The sequence below is a fragment of the Camelina sativa genome, chromosome 8 (genome assembly GCF_000633955.1).
Source record: "Camelina sativa cultivar DH55 chromosome 8, Cs, whole genome shotgun sequence".
Classification (NCBI taxonomy): domain Eukaryota; kingdom Viridiplantae; phylum Streptophyta; class Magnoliopsida; order Brassicales; family Brassicaceae; genus Camelina; species Camelina sativa.
The window spans coordinates 548,929-570,270 of record NC_025692.1 but is presented as its reverse complement, the minus strand read 5'-3'; the positions used below and the strand labels follow the sequence as shown (position 1 = coordinate 570,270).

Below are 21,342 nucleotides of genomic sequence, written 5' to 3'. Positions count from 1 at the left end.
TGTTTAGGAGACATTTTATAGGTATTGATAAAGAGCATACTTTAACAATAAAATAATTTTGGGTGTAAAAACATATTTTTAATGGTAAAACATAGAGTAAAATTATACGTGATTACTTATTCGATGTTGCTTTGATGAATTTGTTGCATGTAAAATATGTTGTGGATAAGTTGTGAAAGGTTTTTGAAATTTGACAATAATAATATTTATAATGATGAGTATTTGGCAAAAGTTTCAGTGGGATATAATTTAGCTTTAGATTATTGTAATAATTGTTATAATATATTGAAAATATATAAATATAAATAAATGTATGACGGTAAATACAAATATTCTCTAACTTAAATTATTTATATATTTACTTTAGGAAATAAAATTTCTTTATATATTTTCAAAAAATTGTTTAAGATTTAAGATTTATTTTTTTCAACAATTTTTCAACCCGCATGATGTGCCGATCCTTATCTAGTTGATCTATATAAATCAGTTTTATTATGTCTGATAATTTATATATAAGATTTATCTATATAATTTATAAGAATTTTACGTAGATAAATTTTATAATGTCACGTGTACATATAGTTTAGTTTGACTAAAACGTGCAACGCCTAATATTTATTTAATTTTATAAAAAATTTTAACTATCTTAAACTTATTTGAGTCGCTTCTATTTTTTTTTTAAATTGAATGTAAAATAATTCAAACTCAAAAAACTGTTTTACAATGACTTTGACTTTTGTGTTAATGTGTCTGAAAAAAAAATCAGAGAGACTATTGATCGATAATACTACAGCTTTTCTTGTTCTTGTTCTTGTGAGACTCTTGCGAACTTGACAACTTGACAAAAAATTGAATATCATTTTTCCACAATGTTCTGGTTTGCGATCAAATTTGTGGTTTAGATGTGTACTTGAGCATCACCTAGTTATCTAGAAACACCATACTAGGATATATATATATATTGGACTAACTCACACTTGCAAATATCCTCAAACTTGAGTTGATCTATATAAAAACACTTTTTCAAATAGAAAAGAAAAAGAGTTGATCTTTATAATCAGCAGTTCAGAACAATACATTGCAACTGGGTGCTTAAAGATAGAAACACAACTCAATACATTGCAACTGGGGTGCTTAAAGATAGAAACACATCTCGCTGTGAACAAGGGAAACAGACCAAAAGTAGGAAAGAAACAAAACATGTGGACGTGAGTGGTAATTCCTAATATATGTGAAACCACGTGTCGTCTTTTTAACGTTGGTTGGGGTTGGCAACGCTCCTTTACCCTTCAGGGGGAAAAATCACAAATGAAAAATAATAATCAGAAATAACAAATCACACCCCTTCGTACCCTAAATATAATCCCAACTTTCACTGCTCCTTTCTTCTTCACTTCTTCATCTCCACACAAAATCTCTCTCTCTCTGCCCTGTAAGAAAAAAAAACACTGATTCCTTCTTCTTCTCCCTCTTCTTCTTGCCTGAAAGAAGATGGTTGATTCGAAGAAGAGGCTTACCTCTGCCTCGAAAAACACCAGACCCTCTCTAAGCCGTTCCGCTAAGGTTTCCCCCTACACCAACCCGCTTCTTCTTTGGGTTTTTTTTTTTTTTTTGTTGGTTCTGAATTTTACTGAATAAATAAAATAGGGTTTTAATTTCTATGCGAATTTTGCTCTAAAGTATCAAACTTTTTTTTTTTTTTGTTGACTAGGTCTCTGTTGGTCAAGAGTATGGAGAAGGTCTTGTGGGCTCGAAGATTAGAGTCTGGTGGCCTATTGACCGCAAGTGAGTGCTCGATTTTGTGTGTTGACTAAAATTAGGGTTCTCTTTTTTTTTAAGTACCTTTGTGTTGAATGAATCCTTACAGATCTCTTTGAATTGGCAGATTCTATCAAGGATTGGTGGATGCTTTTGTCCCTTCTAAGAAGAAACATCGGGTAAATCTGATTGTTTCTGCTTGAATCTGGATTTGTTTCATATATACTCTTTCTTTGGGGTTTTGAATTGCGTATCCATGTAATGAAATGTTGATAACTAAATCTGCATTGAATGATTTTTGAGTGGTGGATCTACTTTAATTAGGGGAATTCAATTGTAATTAGATTATGTTTCATTTAATGATTTTACTCTCTATTACATTGTTATTCTATGATAATAGATTTTGTATGCGGACGGAGAGGTTGAGATTTTGGATATGAATAAGGAGAGGTGGGAGTTGATTGATGAAGAAGATGATGATGATGAGGTAGCGATCTAGCTTGAGAGTGTTTTTTTTTATCATCATTTATTGTCCTTTTGCCGTTGTATGTCTCAAGTGTTTAATGGTGTTTTTTTTTTTTTTTTTTCAGATCTCCCTACCGGATGTATCTGCTGATGAGAGTTCCGAGGAGGATACTCCGGAACCGTAAGTGTTCCTTTATAATGTTGGTTGGTTATTATAGATCCATGTGTTGTTCTATTGGGTTGATACTGATTGCTTATACTTCCTGTGTTGCTCATTCTTAAAAAAACTCAGTAGTAAGTTACTCTTTAGTGATCTTTGTTGCATCTGTTTAAAACTCTTTACAGGCACAGTTATAGACGCCTGATCTCTGCTTCACACGTTATGAAGTGGAATTTATAATAATATAGAGGGAGCTATAGCGGTTATAGTATATTTGTCTTGCTTTGTCGAAGATCTAATGACCTTTATTGTGTTTACAGCAAGGCGAAAACCAAATCTGGTGAGCTATCTGATGATAGTGAAGAAGAAGAAGAAGAAGTGAAACCAAGAAGCGGTGTGAAGAAAGCTGAAAAATCGAAAGATGTTGTGAAGAAGTTTGAGAAAAATGGCAAGATGGGTGATATTGGTGGTAAGATTGTAGCAGCAGCCTCTCGCATGAGTGGAAGGACCCAAAGCAAGCAGAATGGTCATGACAAAGAGAAAGCAAAAGCTGTGGAATCCAGCAAGAAGGTTTCTGAATCGAAGAATCTGAAACAGAAAAGGCCTTCGTCTTCATCAGGGGCTGTCAATGCCAAAGTGAAAAAACCGAGGACTTCCTTGGAGAAGAACAAAAGCAGCTACTCTGGTGGAGAGGATACTGGTGATGATGATGATACATCTGATGATGAGGTGAAGCCTAAGGTCTTGAAACCTAGCAAGAAGGTTCCTGTATCAAAGAGCCGAAAACAGAAAAGGCCCTCATCTTCATCAGGGGCTGCCAGTGCCAAAGGGAAAAAGCAGAGGACCGCTTCGAAGAAGAAGATTAAGAGCAATGATTCCGATGGTGAGGAAGGGGGTGATGATGATGCTGATGAGGCCAAGCTCTTGGTGAGTGTTTTGACGAAATCTCCAGAGGGGAAGAAGGAGAAAGAGGGAGGAGAAGACAGTTCGGGAAATGAAACCGAAGTGGAAGAAGAGTCGTCTTAGTCACAGCCAGGCCAAAGACTAGGATATCTCGCGGTGGTTCTTTAACGGCAGCTACCGTAGTAGACAGCTTATGGTTTCTTTTTAAATTATACAGTGAACTCCTATTTTGGAAAATGCAGGGTTTTTAGGCTATGTTGCTTACAAAATGTGTAGCCAAATTGCATTGGGGTTGGAAAGCTAATTTATTGAACTATGAATATGAATGAGTGTTAATCTCACTCTTTGATATGAAATATATTCACTTTTCAGACAAAGCCGAATTTAATAGTTATCATATGATCTGGGTTGCTCACAAGAAAGAGATGTAAGCGATATATCATCAACTCACTTTGATAACCCAATAGCCAATATGTCTTCCAGAAGTTAGGATCGATGGGAAACTAATATTGAAATGTTAATGTTGTCCTAATCTATATCAAGAAAGTTCAGTTTCAATCAAATAAGTACAACTTCTAGATCTGAAACTGTGAACGACGTTGGTGAACAGCTTTGTTTCGTACTGTTGTACTAATTACCAGGGGTTCTGTCTCTGTTAAAAGAAAGACTTTTTGGCCTTCAAAACGATTATGTACGATGACGTTGTTTGATAAAAGCAAACGGTTCAGCGTATTTAGAGTACACTGTTAAACAACACATGCGCGCAGACGATCTCATATTAAAATGTAGAACCAGGTAGTACTATTAGAACTTGCGTCGGATTGCAAAGAGCCAAAGAACAAAAGCGCAAAGCGCTTTTTATTACGGGGTTTATTGGGAATGAAAGGGTTTTTTTTTATAGTATTAAAAAATGGCAAGAAATTAATAAATACTTCTAAAAATAAAGTATGCATCCTCAGTTTCTATTCTCTCTTGATTATCAGAATTCTATGGAACCTGGAACCAACAATTTCTAAGCTAGTTCTTTGGTTTTGTTTTTTTTTTTGTTTTTTTTTTTTGGCAAACAGCTAGTTCTTTGTTTGGAAATCAATTTAATGAAAATCGAATTTAAACAAAAAAAAAAAAAATTAAGGTTAGAACATCATAGTTGCGGACAAACATATTTACGGTTGACATAAGACATTGTGGTGTAAGTTTCGTTTTGGTACAACAGTTATAAGAATTAAAATGTAGAAGATTACATTATTAATTATGTTTATGCGAACGTTTTAAACCCTATAGTAATATTAATTAGGAAATTAAAAGACAATTATATAAGATTTTTGGATAACTAATCAAATATCTTGCTGCATCATCTTCTTACTATATCACTAAATAATTATTCGTAAATTTGAGTAAATTGTATTCCAACGTTATAATAGCACCACCAACTAATTTCAACTACTAACTGCATGTCTACTAGAAATGTCTATTTCGAGAGCTGTATATATTACTAACCGATACATTTTTGTTATGAATTTTTTTCCAAGATAGGCATTCATAAAAACTATCATAAGTTTAAAGAGAATCTCTAGTTGATTCTAGCGAATACAAGATACTTCGGTATCGATAGTACTTTATATAGATACATATATCAGGATAATTTGTTTCCGACCCTTATCGCATTACCCGGTTCATTACCCAAAAATGAACATGCCACTGAATAGTATATCTGTATCCGGTCCTATCTTTTGGTTGAACGGAAAGAAAACGTGTTTATTAATTAGTGGGCACCAAAAACCCTGCCACGCCACTTACCCATTCAAAGCTACGACAATAATTACATTTATACCGCAGCACTAATTACATCAACTACAACACTTTAACTTTTCTCTAATCATTGTGTGGTTAACTTGAAACAAAAAAATAATAATTTGTGAACCAAGCACACAACAGTTTAAAGTTTTAAACCGTGATACAAATTAAGAATATAAGGTTAACCAGAATTAACCTTACAAGATTAAAAAAGAGATAAGATAAGAGAAGAGACGGATGATGATGCGTGTGTAACTCTCTGTAATGAGCACTGAGTTAAAAAAGAAAAAAAAAAAAAAGATAGTAAGCAGATAAGACGGCAAAGAGACGGAACTGGAACAAAAAGACACATCCAACGGCTCATAACATCTCTCAAGTCAAATCCTGGCCTTTGATTGCGACACGTTTCTCTCTCCGACAAACCATAACCAAGCGTTTTGTTATCCGTACTTTTTTCTCTCCTTCATCTCTGTTTTCACCTTTTTTTTTCTCTTCTTCTTCTTCCTAATCTTTAATGTTTTCGGATTCAGCCTTTATACATTCTAGGGTTTTTTTTTTAGAAAAAAATTTCTCTATATAATCTCTTCTTTGTTTTGATATATGTAGAGAGAGAATGAGGCAGCCGACACATGTATGCTTTGCATGAAAGGGAGAGAGAGAGAGATTTAATTAAGCTTGTTTTATTAAATTTTCAAGCTGCAATTTTGAGTTTTATCTCCTTTACCTTTGTCTCTAGATTCAGTTCCTTTAAAAAAAAAAAAACTAAAGCTGGGAGAATCAGAGATGAAACCCTAATTGCAGTGTCCGTACTTAGATTTATACTTTCCTTTTATGGATTCATCGATCAAGTCTTTGTTAGTTGCTGTTTATCCCCAGATTTGATTTCAAGTACCTTCGATCTGTACTTGTGTCTTTCTCTTTTTTTTTTTTAATCTTTTTTTTTCATCGGTTTCTGGACTAAATGTCTTTTTGTTTGTTTTGTTTTGAAAAACATATTTCATGCTTATATATTATAATCAGATAAATTATGTGCGTGTATATATATGTTGATGGGGGAAAAGAAGTTTACAGAAGAGAGTGAGCACACAAAGGGGAAGTTGTATAAACTTTGTGTATATGGTTTGCTTTTGCGTGCTCACTCTCTTTCTGTCATAACTTCTCCTTCATGAATCTTCCTTATACGATTGTTTTAGCTAGTCATTTTTTGTTCATATCTGTCTTGTGCATACCAAAATTATGCATATATATGTGTGAATATGTAGACTATTAGGAATAGATTAAGTTGTCATAGGTATCTCATATATATAGAATTATATTTGATGCTTATATTCAATTGGTTAAGATTTTGTTGATCCATCGTGGTTAGAGGAATATGATGTACGCATTCTTAAGTAAATTATATGTTGTTATCATTTGAAACAAACATTTTTTTTTTTTGCAGACTCTAGCACATATGAATTGTCTCAAGGCTCAACTTCAAAAGGTGAGTGAAAGTTATGCAGATTGTACTTGAATCCATGGAATCAGATTGGTTTTAATGGAGAAAAAGTTTGGAGTTGATGTGCTCAAAATCATGGGCATTGTAGTTTTCATGTAAGTTATGTGAATATTTATGATTCTAAAGTCTTTAATAGATATGTGCAATCAAAAGGGATAATCAGTTAAAGATATATAAGTGGAAGTCATCAAAGAAAAATCTTGGGTTTGATGACTGAGTATAGGAGCTTATCTCCGATCGTTGTGGCAAAGAAAATGATTATTGTGTAGCAAAGGAAAACTAGTATGAGCTTTTGATTATTCTATACCGCTAATTAAGTTCTAGTTGGGCCTTGACCAAAATATTAGATGAATAGTTGAATAGTGGCAAATTGGAATAGTCAGATGCTTGGATAAGGGAAAACACTTTACCTAGAGTTTTGTAAAATAATCATAAAATTTCTTGAACTGGTTATAGTAAATTAGTAATGTTTCATTTCTTTTTCTAGATATATATTTAGTTCATTCATTGTGGAATCATTTGTCGAAATTGTGAGTATTTACTTTGGTATCTATGTTGGAATAAGATTATACTGTTTGAGCATTTAATCTCTCTCCCTCTATATACGTGTGTGCAGTAATCTGTATGCATATACAACTGTTGACGTTTTTCATAGGTATAATGACTCACATATGTGTTAAAAGGATAAATATGGATATCCATTTTGTTTTCTCGTGTATTTGTTCAGAGGACGGAAACAAGAACACTCTGTAAATTTTGGAATGTGTTATGAAAGAAGTATTGTCATCTTTGTGTCCAATTGTGTACATTGTGGCGCAGCATAAACCTACAAGCCCCTTTGATTTCCCATTGTTCTTCATCTCATCTTTTGATTCTTCTTTTGATATTGTGTTTACACTTTCTGTGCCAGTTTGTTGCAAACTCCTTTACATATATATAGTAACCTATTCAATGTCAAGATAAATTAAATTTAATAGGTAGTGGAAATTGCAAGTTTAGGAGTATTCGATATTATCAGTGGGATATGTTTGTGGCATGTTGTCTCTAGCCACTTGAGCTTGTTCGTTGTACCAACTTCTTTTTCTTTTCATTAACTAGTATGATATCAGTTTGTTTCCGCATATCAGTTATAACAAAAATTGATCTTTGGATACGTCAATCGCCCCGTGCACTAGAATCCATTTTTTCTACAACGGCCGGTGGGAATGGGATTAAATTGGGAGGTATACCCACATGTCTTTGAAAGTAGAGTACCATTGTCGAGCATGAGAATCGAGTCTTTTTTTTTGGTTCCGTAGATACTAAGTGATAAACATAAATTTCCAGTTAACCGTCTCATCAATCACCATCTCAAAGAAACATAAGAGTGCATATCATGTGAAGATTCAAAACTAAGTCACAGATATCATAATGTGAAGGTTCAACTCTAAGTCGTATTAGTATGTACAACTCTAAGTCGTATATATAATATATACAACTGGATGGATCTTGTAAACTAAGCCGGGTGGATCTTGTGAACCAAGCCGACTATTTCATATATTCATTGCTTAAAATATTTATTGTTATTAAGATCGCAACGCACGTGTCTAGACTCCGACATGTTTAGAAATCAGATCACATGAATAAAAAATCTTGCCCTAGAATGTAGAAGAATCTAGTTATCTAGTAGTAGAAAATGGTGAAAAAAGAAAGTTACATAGTCTTTAGAAAAAGAGGTAAAAGGTCACTAATTTCTATCGAAGGAAAAACAAATTTAAAACCTGATTCTTTTTGTGTGTTTTTGTTTTCTTCCAGAAAAATGCAATCGGAAGAATAATTTTACAACAGTACTACTACAACATAGCAATAAATGTTAGGCTAGAAAGAAAAAAAAGTTTAGCAGAATTGTTGTAAAACATTTAGAGTGGATTTCCATAATCGGCCTCTTTAGTGTTTATGTTCTGTATGGCCCATAGGCCCATAAGACTAAGTCCTAGTCGGTTTAGGTTTAGGATTTGCCTTTACTATATATATGTAACCTCTATTCGATTCTAAAGATAATAACAAGAGATTTACAACCTTCGATTCACTAGTTTCATAACACGTTATCAGCACGAAACTCTAAAGCCAGCTGGAAAAACCCTAACCCTAAAACCTTAAACCGCCGCCTCACGTAACTCCTTATTCGTCAAAGCTCGGCGATAGTTCAAACTCTCGGCGATCGGTTCCTGTTCGTGAATAGTTTGTGATCAATCCTCGTTCGTGGTCCAGTTCTGTTCGTGATCAAATTTTTATTCATAACTTGTTCGAGGTTCGAGGTCAATCCCTGTTCGTGGTCAAGCTTCAGTTCGTGATCAAGTTCTGTTTGAGACTAGTCTGAGGTTCATGATCAAAATCAAGGTATATCCGAGGTCTTTAGCTCCTGGATCAATTCTAGTCAATCCCAAACGGTGTAAGGTAAATAATCAAACCTTATTAGAACCTATGAAATCGAATCTGATCTTAAAATCTAATGGAACCCTAAAATCTACAAGTACACAATCAACAAACAAAACCCTAAGCTTTTAGACCCTAAAACCCGAAATCTTAAAAACTCTAAAATCGATTTGCTTTGAGGTTTAGGGCTGCTTAGATTGTTTGAAAATCGAACCAATTATGATATGTTTAAAATCCGGTTGTGTTTGATTGTTTGTTTGGTGCATGAAAATCTTAGAACTTAAACCCTAAAATCGAAAATATTAATCTGTTTGTTCTAAGTTTAAATTCCGATTGTTCTTGATTGTTTGTTTAAAATCAAAACCCTAAAATCCTAATTAAAATCGGAATATTAGAGAAATTCTATTTTCCTAGACTTTGTGTTTATCCTGTTTTAAGAAAAAGGAAATTTTATCTAAGAAAAGGAAAATTGCTAAAACCTGAAATTGTGCATATTTCCTGTTCATACTAGAACTTGTCTAGGACTGTTTTCATGCATAAATAGGCCACGAAATTATGTGATAAAACAAGACATTATCCACAAAAATAATCGGCATGTTTCGGTCTTAAATACCGCATATCCCAAACGAAAATAAATCCATGGTTCGGTCTTAAATACCGCATGGCCTAGACTAAAACAATTGGCATGGTTCGGTCTTAAATACCGCATGTCCTAAGATTAAAATAATTGCATGGTTCGGTCTTAAATACCGCATGACAATAATCAGGTGCATGTTTTGTATTTTATAATGGGCATTAAATACTAAGATTAACCTGAAATCAAAGGACCTATGTGAGTGAATTGAGAATGATAGTGATTGCACTGAAAATAGATATAAGGCGATCTTACATATACGCCATGATCTTGCTGAGAGTCTCAAGAACCAATACCTTACGATAGAGAATCTTCTTGAGCTGTGGACAGAGTTGAAAAACAGATATGGACACCAAAAGACGGTGCTCCTACCAAAGGTTCAATTTGATTGGAAAAACCTAAGGATCTAGGACTACAAATCCGTGGATGAGTATAACTCAGAGCTATTTAAGATAGTCTCAATCCTAAGGTTATGTGGTAAGGAGGTTACTGAGGAAGACTTGCTAGAGAAGACATTCTCAACCTTTCACACCAATAACATACTGCTTCAGCAACAATATCGTGAAAGGGGTTTCAAAACTTATGCAAGTCTCATCTCTTGTTTGCTGCTTGCTGAGCAAAACAATGAGTTGTTGCTAATAAACAGTGCAATGAGACCTCCTGGTTCTGCCCCATTACCGGAAGCCCACAACGTCGATTTGACATGGCAAAGAAAAACCTTAAAGAACCCTAAAGAGCCAAAAGAGACTAAAGAGCCTAACTATGTCCATAGGGACAAGTGTGGTTGTGGCCATGGGAGAAGTGGACGTGGTGGTCCTGGTCGTGGGACCTATCAAGGACACAATTTTGGTGGTCAAGGCCGTGGAAACCGATTCGGCTTCGGCCAGGGTCGGGGTAGAGGCCGCAGGCAATTTAAACCGCAATATAAGATCAAGTCCACTTGCCATAGATGTGGTATGGAGAACCACTGGATAAAGACATGCATAACTCCTAAGCACTTTGTTGATCTCTATTAAGAGAGTTTGAAAAGGAATCCAGAAACTAACCTGGTTCATCTCGATGGTGAAGAAGATTTCAACCATGAGAATGATGACCAATTGGATTATAAGACTTCAGATTGTCTAGGAGAAGATAATTAAATTTAAAATTGTCTTGATTTAATTTTTATGTTTTATGCTTTGAATTTTATTGAATTATGATTTTGGTTTAAATTCAATTTTATTATTACCTTTAAATATGCATTTGTTATGCTTTTATGGCTAAAACATAATTCTTGTCCATATTGAGAAATGGCTGAGGACAAGAATATAATTGTGGTGGATAGTGGATCAAGTCACACAATTTTGAATGATAAGAGATATTTTGCATAATCTCATTTTGAAAAATGCCAATATTAGCAAAATAGCGGGTATAACAAGTTTTATTGAAGGCTACGGCCAGGCACACATTTGTTTGAATGGTTTACATGTTGAAACTAATGGTGAAGGAAACCAAGAGTTCCTATACATTATTAAAATCACCCAAGGATATAAGAAAATCCTAAGAGACTATACCCGCATTATTTACTGGTTTTTACCATGCCAAGATTAATATGATAGAGGCTAATTTAGCAATGAACAAGATGTTCAATGAACTATTCACTTTATGGCATGACCGGCTTGGCCATCCGGGTTCTAACATGATGCGTATGCTGATATTAAATTCAAATGGGCACACTCTTAAAAAGAGAAGAGTTATTCTTAAAATCTCACGTGTATAGCATGTACACAAGAGAAACTCATTATAAGGTCATCACCAGGAAAAGTAATTAAAGAGATTTTCCACTTAAAACTATACGTCTAGATAATGCTGGTGAATTTTACATCCCAAGCGTTTAATAAATGATGTATGTCCATGGGGGGAAGTGTGGAACACCCTGTGGAAAATGTCCATACACAAAATGGATTAGCTGAATTCTTCATTAAACGGATCCAATTGATTGCTCAACCATTACTCCTAAGGTCGAAGCTTCCTGTGTCGGCTTGGGGACACGCAGTAATACATGCAACATAGTTTATACGCATCAGACCATCTAGTGAGAATAAATATTCGTCATCCCAATTATTAATGGGTCATGAGCCAGACATATCCCATCTAAAATATTCGGGTGTGCCGTTTATGTACCGATTGCATCATCACATAAAATAAAGATGGGACTTCAAAGGAGGATGGGAATATATGTTGGATATGATTCTCCCACCATTATTAAGTATCTTGAGCCAACTACGGGTGATTTATTTAAGGCCAGATACGCGGATTGTCAGTTTGCTGAATCCGAATTTCTTTTGTTGAGTGGAGAGAATAACAAGCTGGTCAAAGAGATATCATGGAATCAAACATCCTTAAATTGGCAAGATCCTCGGACTCTAGCATGTGATGCAGAGGTGCAAAAGATTATACATTTACAAAAGCTAGTTATTCAATTGCCAGATTCTTTTGCTGACCCAAAGAGAGTAACAAAATCGTACATACCAGCTTGTAATGCACCAGTACGTATTGATGTTCAGAAGGAACACAATAATCAAGTTGCTACAGAGTCTAAGGCTCGTTTGAAACAAGGTAGACCGTTAGGTTCCAAAGATAAGAACCCTCGGAAATCTAAGAAAGGTGCAAAACAAACCGAGGTTAAGGAAATTATAGACATGGCCGCGGCAAATCCTAAGGTACCAAATGAGGTTTGAGACGCTGAACCTCAAGGACCTGAAGGTATTGATAATAATGAGATCTCAATCAATTATATCATGTCTAGAATAAAATGAAACCGTAAGAATGTCGACATTGATGAAGTATTTGCATATAAGGNCATCCTTAAATTGGCAAGATCCTCGGACTCTAGCATGTGATGCAGAGGTGCAAAAGATTATACATTTACAAAAGCTAGTTATTCAATTGCCAGATTCTTTTGCTGACCCAAAGAGAGTAACAAAATCGTACATACCAGCTTGTAATGCACCAGTACGTATTGATGTTCAGAAGGAACACAATAATCAAGTTGCTACAGAGTCTAAGGCTCGTTTGAAACAAGGTAGACCGTTAGGTTCCAAAGATAAGAACCCTCGGAAATCTAAGAAAGGTGCAAAACAAACCGAGGTTAAGGAAATTATAGACATGGCCGCGGCAAATCCTAAGGTACCAAATGAGGTTTGAGACGCTGAACCTCAAGGACCTGAAGGTATTGATAATAATGAGATCTCAATCAATTATATCATGTCTAGAATAAAATGAAACCGTAAGAATGTCGACATTGATGAAGTATTTGCATATAAGGTAACACTTGAGATAAATGAGGATCATGAACCCACGTCTATATTAGAGTGCACTCAAAGTAAAGATTGGCTAAAATGGAAAGAAACCATTGACGTAGAGTTAAACTCTTTAAAGAAGAGGAATGTGTTTGATCCGATCTTAAGGACACCATTCGATAGAAAGCCAGTTGGACATAAGTGGGTCTTTGTAAGAAAGAGAAATGAGAATAATGAAATCGTGTGATATAAGGCACGACTTGTAGCACAAGGATTCTCTCAAAGACCATGAATAGATTATGAAGAGACATACTCCCCCCTGTGATGAATGCAACGACTTTTAGATATCTAAGAAGTCTGACTATAAGAGAAAAACTGGATTTGCGGTTAATGAATGTTTTAACCGCATATTTATATGGTCCACTGGAAAATAAAATTTATATGAGATTACCAGAGGGTATTGAGCTGAAAGATAAGAGTGGTTCTCGAGAACAATACTGCATAAGGCTGAACAAATCCCTTTTTGGACTGAACCAAAGTGGGAGAATGTGGTACAAAGATTAAGTGAGTACCTATCTAAGGAAGACTATAAGAATGATCCCATCAGTCCATGTATTTTTATAAAGAATTTTGCAAACAAGGGGTTTGTAATAATAGCAGTCTATGTGGATGATTTAAACATCCTTGGAACCTCTGGTGAAATTGCCCAAACAATAGAATATCTCAAGAAAGAATTTGAAATGAAAGACCTAGGTAAGACTAAGTTCTGTTTGGGAATGCAGCTTGAGTACATAGATAATGGAATCTTTGTGCATCAAATGGCATACTGAAAAGGTACTCTAAAGGTTTAATATGGACCAAGCTCACCCATTGACCAGCCCAATGGTTGTGAGGAGCCTTGACTTGGATAAAGATCTATTTAGTCCAAAGAAGGACGATAAAGAAGTTCTCGGTCCTGAAGTGCCATACCTCAGTGCTATAGGAGCGTTAATGTTCTTGGCTAGCCACACTAAACCAGACATAAGTTTTGCCGTGAACCTCCTAGCAAGATTTAGTTATTGTCTGACCCAAAGGCATTGGAACGGTATCAAACATATACTGCGTTACCTACAAGGAACGACAGATTTGGGTTTGTTTTATACTAACTACAACAAAGAAGGTTTAGTTGGTCTTGCTGATGTAGGTTACTTATCGGATCCACACAACTGAAGGTCTCAAACCGGTTATGTTTTTACACACGGTGGTACAGCAATCTCGTGGCGCTCTATGAAGCAAAGTATTGTGGCCACTTCGTCTAATCATGCGGAGATCTTAGCAATTCATGAAGCCGGACGTGAGTGTGTTTGGTTGAGGTCAATGACTCAACATATCAGGACAGATTGTGGCATGATCGACGATAAGGAAGCAACAGTCATATACGAAGACAATACGGCCAAGGAAGGAAACCCAAGTTCTTCTTCACACATGAACTACAAAAGGCCGGAGAAGTTCAAGTGGTGCAAATTCAATCATGCGACAACTCAGCCGATCTCTTCACTAAAGCATTACCGACAACGACATTTAAGAAGCTCATGCACCAGATTGGAATGCGGAGACTTAAGGACTTTAGGGATGCTTAGAACAGGGGGAGCAATGCATGCTGTACTTTTTTTCTTTCACCATGGTTTTGTCCCACTGGGTTTTCCTGGTAAGGTTTTAATGAGGCATCACCCCCAAGTGTATTGCACTGATCCCTTAGCATCGGCACGGTTATGTCATCCAAAGGGGAGTGTTGTAAAACACTTGGAGTGGATTTCCATAACCGACCTCTTTAATGTTTATGTTCTGTACGGTCCATAGACCCATAAGACTAAGTCCGGTTTAGGTTTAGGCTTTGTCTTTACTATATATATGTAACCTCTATTCAATTCTAAAGATAATAACATGTACAATCTTCCATTCTCTAGTTTCATAACAAGAATTTGTTTTTGAGATATTTAGAATCAACACTTGTCCAGTCACAGAACTAACGCACTTGCGACAGGTCGTCGGCCTTATTTGACCATTTTGTCACACATTGTCACGTGAAAAAAAAAACAATAATGGCAGTGTTTACCCAAAATAATATTCAGAAGCAATTATACAAGAAAATTAAATTAACCGATAATTATCGACAGCAAAAATTATCGTTCACCAGTCACCACCATGTGTTAAAAAGTGTTTACCCAAAATAATATTCAGAAGCAACTATACAAAAAAACTAGATTAAGATTGGCACTAAAACACAGATTAAAATTCATTTTATTTATATTGTAGTTTTTTCTATATTTTTTTGATAAAATATTATGCAATAAAATCATATGCTAAATATGATGACTTGAAAAAGACACTTATTTTGTGAATTTGGTTTTTAAAAAGCAAGTTATTATATTATGAGTAATTTAATATATTGTTATATTTTTTGTTATAATATACTTGGTTTTTTGAAATTCTTTCATATTATAGTGACATATTATTGATATTGCTATAACAAACCAATTTAGAGTGTTTATATTTTCCAACTTTAATATCAAGTTTCAATATTTCAAAAACATTTCAAATAAATTATTTAAAGTTTATTATATTATATAAAACTAAAAAAATTCAACAAAAAGTCCGAAATTGATTTTAAGTATTCAAATTTTGACTCGTTACTCATTAAATTTTTCAAATCAATAGATATTATTTTTAAAAAATAATATTAACAAAAATTGAATATTTTGTATATTGAATCATTTATATTTTTTTATGATATTATTTTTAAAAAATAATACTAACAAAAATTGAATATTTTGTATATTGAATCATTTATATATTAAAAAAAAATTCAACTTATGGTATATTCAGAAATAAAACTACCTTTTAATTATAAGAAATAATATGATAATTTATTTGTTTCACAAAATAGACTCATATATAAAAATGAGAGGTGAAGTATAATAATAATTAACAAATTAATATGTTAAGTTAGATATCAAAAAATTTTATTTGATGAATAATTTAATAAAGGAAATTAATATGCTAAGTTAGATGATATCAAATGATTCTTTAGAATATTCTCTTGGAACCAGTCATAACCATCGATGATGAGGTGTTGAAGGCCATGAATGGGTTGTGGAAGAGGTGTATCATTGTGAGGTGTTAGGGCGTAACGTGTTTGTCGCGGTCCTAAACTAGAAACTGAGAGAGTTCTGGCAGCCGGTGGGTGCAATGACCGTTTTGGATCTGCCTCGACAGTTCTTCATGATTCGTTTTGCTATGGAGGAGGAGTATATGGTAGCGATTACTGGAGGACCATGGAAAGCTTTCGGTAGTTGCCTTCTTGTGCAAGATTGGTCCCCTGATTTTGACCCATTACGTGACGAGATTGTGACGACACCAGTTTGGGTACGTCTCGCACATTTACCGGTGAACTTTTATCATAGGAGAATCTTGTGGGCAATTGCTGAAGGGTTGGGTAAACCTCTTAAAGTGGATTTAACAACCCTGAGTTTTGAGCGAGCTCGATTTGCTAGGGTGTGTGTGGAGGTTAATCTAAAGAAACCACTTAAAGGTACATTGGTGGTGAATGGAGAACGGTATTTTGTCTCCTATGAGGGACTTACGAATATCTGTTCTGGCTGTGGAATGTACGGACATTTGGTTCATGGGTGTCCGAAGTTAGCCCATGAGAGCAATATGGTGGTCAATCACCCGAGTACAGAAGTAGTCTTGAGCCCTCGAAACTCATCGGATGGAGGTGCTGCGAGTAAGTCAGTGCATGGTTTCACGTTGGTGAAATCAGGAGGAAGAAAATCGTATGCTCCGACGAATAGAGTGGTGTTTGCGGCAGGAGGATCAGGATCGGGAGCGAGGCATCGTGATCCGGTTCGGGGAGCAAAATCCGGGAATATTCCCCTAGCCAACAGTTTTGGAAGGTTAGAAGCAGATTTGGCATCCCATGATTCATGGAAAGAAGTAGTTAATAGTGAAGAGAATAAGGAAAATGAGGATACCTTGAATCAATTAGGGGCAGAGAGGAGTAATGGGCAAGGCAAAGGAGTGATGCTTGCTAAAAAAGTCGAGAAGAATAAATAAGTTTTTTGGGAGGGCTCACGGGATAAGACTGTTGGGCCTTCGAAAGCCCATGTGTTAAATGGTGTAAGGCTTAAGCAGATTAGAGGGAATCGGCCTGCGAGGGGATTAATATTTGGTCCAGCTAAGGCAGATCGGGGTTTGTTCTCGAATGGGAAGAGGCTTAGAGTGGAGCCTGAGAATCTTGTTCGATCGGGAGGGTTTTTTTGTTGCGGGAGGTGAGAAAGCCGGCGGGGGATCCTTTGTGTCGGAAGAAGGGATTGATGGCGACGAAGAGAAATTGGAAGCCGCTAGGACTGTTGAAGTTGGTGATTTGGTGGAGGTACCCAATGGACGTGTGGAGTCGGTGTCTTCGGAGACGGGGTGTCAATAATATTTCTCCCCGGTTGTTCCTTTTGTTTGGCGATTAATGATGATGAATGTTCTTTTATGGAATTGCNAATTGGCCGGGGGGGGGGGGGGCGAATAAACCTAGTTTTCAGAGATCGATCCGTTACATTTTGAAGAAGTGGAATACTGATTTTCTCGCAATTTTTGAAACTCACGCGGGGAGGATCGAGCAGCTCGAATCTGTAGAGGTTTGGGGTTCGAGAACTCTTTTAGGGTGGATGCGACTGGCCAGAGTGGTGGGCTATGGTTGCTCTGGCGTTCGGGTATTGGAGCAGTGGAGGTAGTGCAATCTTCAGATCAATTTATTTTTACGAGAATTGTAAATGGAGAGGAGGTGTTGAATTTGATTGTAGTGTATGCAGCACCAACGGTTAGCCGCAGAAGTGGGTTGTGGGGTGTATTGCGGAAAGTGATAAATGGTGTAGTGGGACCTCTTGTCATTGGTGGGGAGTTTAACACGATTGTGAGGCTAGACGAGAGGTCTGGTGGCCTTTGGGAATTGGATTAATGAGTCCTCCTTGATAGATATGGGGTTTAAGGGTAACGCTTTCACTTGGCGACGAGGGAGAGTTGAGAGCAATTTTGTGGCGAATAGGCTGGACGGAGTTTTGTGTTGTGCGCATGCAAGGCTGTGATGGCAGGATGCTAGTGTTACGCATCTCCCACTTTTGTCATCTGATCATACCCCGGTTTATGTCCAACTCTCTCCTGAGATACGTAGAGATCCGAGTAGAAGACCATTTCGGTTTGAAGCTGCTTGGATGAAGCATGAAGGCTTCAAAGAGATGTTAAGCGTGTCATGGAGGAGGGATTTAAGTACTCCGGAGGCGCTTCAACAATTACAAATAATTTTGCGTAGATGGAATAAGGAAGTGTTTGGGGAAGTAATGCAGCGGAAGGAGAGACTTTGTAAGGAGATCGAGGTTGTACAAAGTCTATTGGACTCGGCTCCGTCAGATGCGTTGCTGGTGAGGGAGGACGTTTTGATCAAAGAACTGGACTTGGTGTTGGAACAGGAAGAAATGATCTGGTTCCAAAAATCACGAGAGAAGTGGTTCACTTTTGGTGACAGGAACACACGATTTTTCCATACTTCAACGATTATCCGGAGAAAAAGAAACCGTATTGAGTTGTTACAAGATGATGAGGGATGATGGGTGGCGGATGCTCAGAAGTTGGAGACACTAGCTCTGTCATATTACAAACGGTTATACTCCTTACAAGATGTGGATGCGGTTGTAGCGGGTTTACCAAGAGAAGGGTTTGTACCACTATCAGTTGCTGATCATGAAGGATTGAATAAACCTTTTTTAGTAATGGAGATTGAGAGAGTTGTTCATGGGATGGAAAGATTTAAGGCGCCTGGTCCAGATGGTTACCAACCGGTCTTTTATCAGCAAGGTTGGAATATTGTTGGGGAGTCGGTGGTCAGTTTTGTTTTGGATTTCTTTCAAACAGGGGATTTTCCACAGGATACAAATGATGCTTTGGTTGTTCTGATACCTAAAGTTGCAAAGCCGGAGAAGATTACACAATTCAGGCCCATCAGTCTGTGTAACGTGTTGTTCAAGACCGTTACCAAGACTATGGTAGGACGGCTGAAGCAGGTGATAACGAAGTTGATTGGTCCTGCACAAGCAAGTTTTATACCTGGTAGGCTCAGTACCGACAATATTATAGTGGTTCAGGAAGCTGTGCATTCAATGAAATGGAAGAAGGGTCGCAAGGGCTGGATGTTGCTTAAACTTGATCTTGAGAAGGCATATGATAGGATAAGGTGGGATTTTTTGGAGGACACGCTTAATGCCGCAGGTTTTTCTGACATGTGGATTAAATGGATCATGGGATGTGTCACAGGACCTTCAATGCACTTGCTATAGAATGGTGAAAAGACAGAGCCTTTTAAACCGCTGAGGGGGCTTAGACAGGGGGATCCAATATCCCCATATCTGTTTGTTCTCTGTATGGAGCGATTGTGTCAACAGATTGATAGGGCTGTTGTCAGAAAAGATTGGAAACCAATTAAACTCTCACGGAGTGGCCCAAAGTTGTCTCACATTTGTTTTGCTGACGATCTAATTTTGTTTGCGGAAGCGTCAGTGGATCAAATTCGAGTGATTTGGAGTGTATTGGAGAAGTTTTGTGTTGCTTCGGGTCAGAAAGTAAGCTTAGAAAAGTCAAAGATCTACTTTTCTTATAATGTATCGAGGGAGTTAGAGACACTGATCAGTAGTGAGAGTGGCATTGGATGCACTAAGCAACTGGGCAAATATTTAGGGATGCCAGTTCTGCACAAACGGTTGAATAAAGAAACTTTTGGAGACATTCTGGAGAGAGTTTCCTCCCGGTTGGCGGGGTGGAAGAGTCATGTCCTCAGTTTCGCGGGACGGCTAACGCTTACAAAAGCGATGTTGTCCTCCATCCCTGTTCACTCAATGAGCACGATCATGCTTCCTCAGTCGGTTCTTGCTTGTTTGGATAAGGTGTCTTGTTCCTTTTTATGGGGAAGCACAACGGAAAAACGGAAGCTTCATCTGATGTATGGAAAAAGGTGTGTTTTCCTAAAAGGGAAGGGGGCCTTGGAATCCGCACGACGAAAGACATGAACAGAGCTCTCATAGCCAAAGTAGGATGGCGTCTGTTACATGATAAGGATGGGTTATGGGCACGTGTTCTTCGTTGCAAATACAAGGTGGCTGATGCTCAAAACTGGAGTTGGCTTTTAGTGAAGAGTAGTTGGTCCTCCACATGGAGGAGTGTGGGCATGGGCTTACGGGATGTGATTATTCAGGGAACTCGTTGGGTTATTGGAGATGGTGGCTCGATTAAGTTTTGGACTGATAAATGGCTAGCAGACAGACCGCTAGTGGAGGGCGTGGTTGGGATGTTACCTATCAACTATGAAGTTTTGCGGGTAAGCGATTTATGGCAGAGTGGGTCAGGTTGGAAGTATAAGATGATATCTCCTTATACCACGGACTTGGTGAGAATGGAGCTAGCAGCTTTTGTGGTGGATAATGTTATGGGGGCATAGATCGTGTGTCCTGGAGTGGTACAATGGATGGTGAATTCTCAGTTAAATCTGCTTATTCTATGATGACTAGGGATGCTTTTCCTAAACCGGATATGGAAGTTTTCTACAAACGAGTATGGGGGATTTGGGTGCCTGAGAGGGTGCGTACATTCTTATGGTTGGTCACTAATCAGGTTCTGATGACAAATGTAGAAAGACAGAGGAGACATCTGTGTGACTCGTTTGTTTGCCAGGCTTGTAAGGGAGGGTTTGAGACGATCATACATATACTTCGGGATTGTCCGACTATATCCGGAGTATGGGAGAGACTAGTTCCGCGTCGAAGAAGACATTTGTTCTTTACAGGATCTTTGCTGGAATGGGTTTATGCATACTTGTCGGATGAGGTGGTAGTGGATGGAGTTCCATGGTGCACGCTGTTTGCTTTAGTAGTGTGGTGGAGTTGGAAATGGAGATGTGGTAATATCTTTGGAGAGGTGGGCAAGTGTAGGGACCGAGTCAGATTCTTAAAAGATTTGGCGAGGGATATATCTGTGGCAAATGATCGGAGTAAGGCTCTAAATCCTACACGAGCTAGAGTCGAAGCGTTCATTGGTTGGAAGCGTCCGGGGGAGGGTTGGATGCGACTCAATACGGACGGAGCTTCGAAAGGCAATCCTGGTTTAGCTACTGCGGGTGGAGTGTTAAGGGATGCAACAGGTCGTTGGTGCGGGGGCTTTGCGCTGAATATTGGAAGATGTTCGGCGCCATTGGCTGAGCTATGGGGTGTCTACTACGGGCTGTACATGGCATGGGAGCGATGAGTGTTGTGTCTGGAACTAGAGGTTGACTCAGAATTGGTGGTTGGTTTTTTAAACACAGGGATAAGTGATTCACACCCCTTGTCTTTCCTGGTACGATTGTGCCATGGCTTTCTCA

General features: G+C 37.3%; 1 protein-coding gene and 1 long non-coding RNA gene across 2 annotated transcripts; both read left to right on the top strand.

Annotated features, from left to right (window-relative positions):
• LOC104705361 (troponin T, fast skeletal muscle) lies at positions 1,330-3,642 on the top strand. The gene is made up of 6 exons (XM_010421346.2): positions 1,330-1,563; positions 1,712-1,785; positions 1,886-1,937; positions 2,159-2,245; positions 2,349-2,404; positions 2,704-3,642. The coding sequence occupies exons 1-6, from the start codon at positions 1,492-1,494 to the stop codon at positions 3,407-3,409; spliced, it is 1,047 nt and encodes a 348-aa protein (XP_010419648.1). The 5' UTR covers positions 1,330-1,491; the 3' UTR covers positions 3,410-3,642.
• Positions 5,553-7,737, top strand: LOC104705360. The gene is made up of 2 exons (XR_754297.1): positions 5,553-6,673; positions 7,306-7,737. It is a non-coding gene; the product is annotated as an uncharacterized LOC104705360 (long non-coding RNA).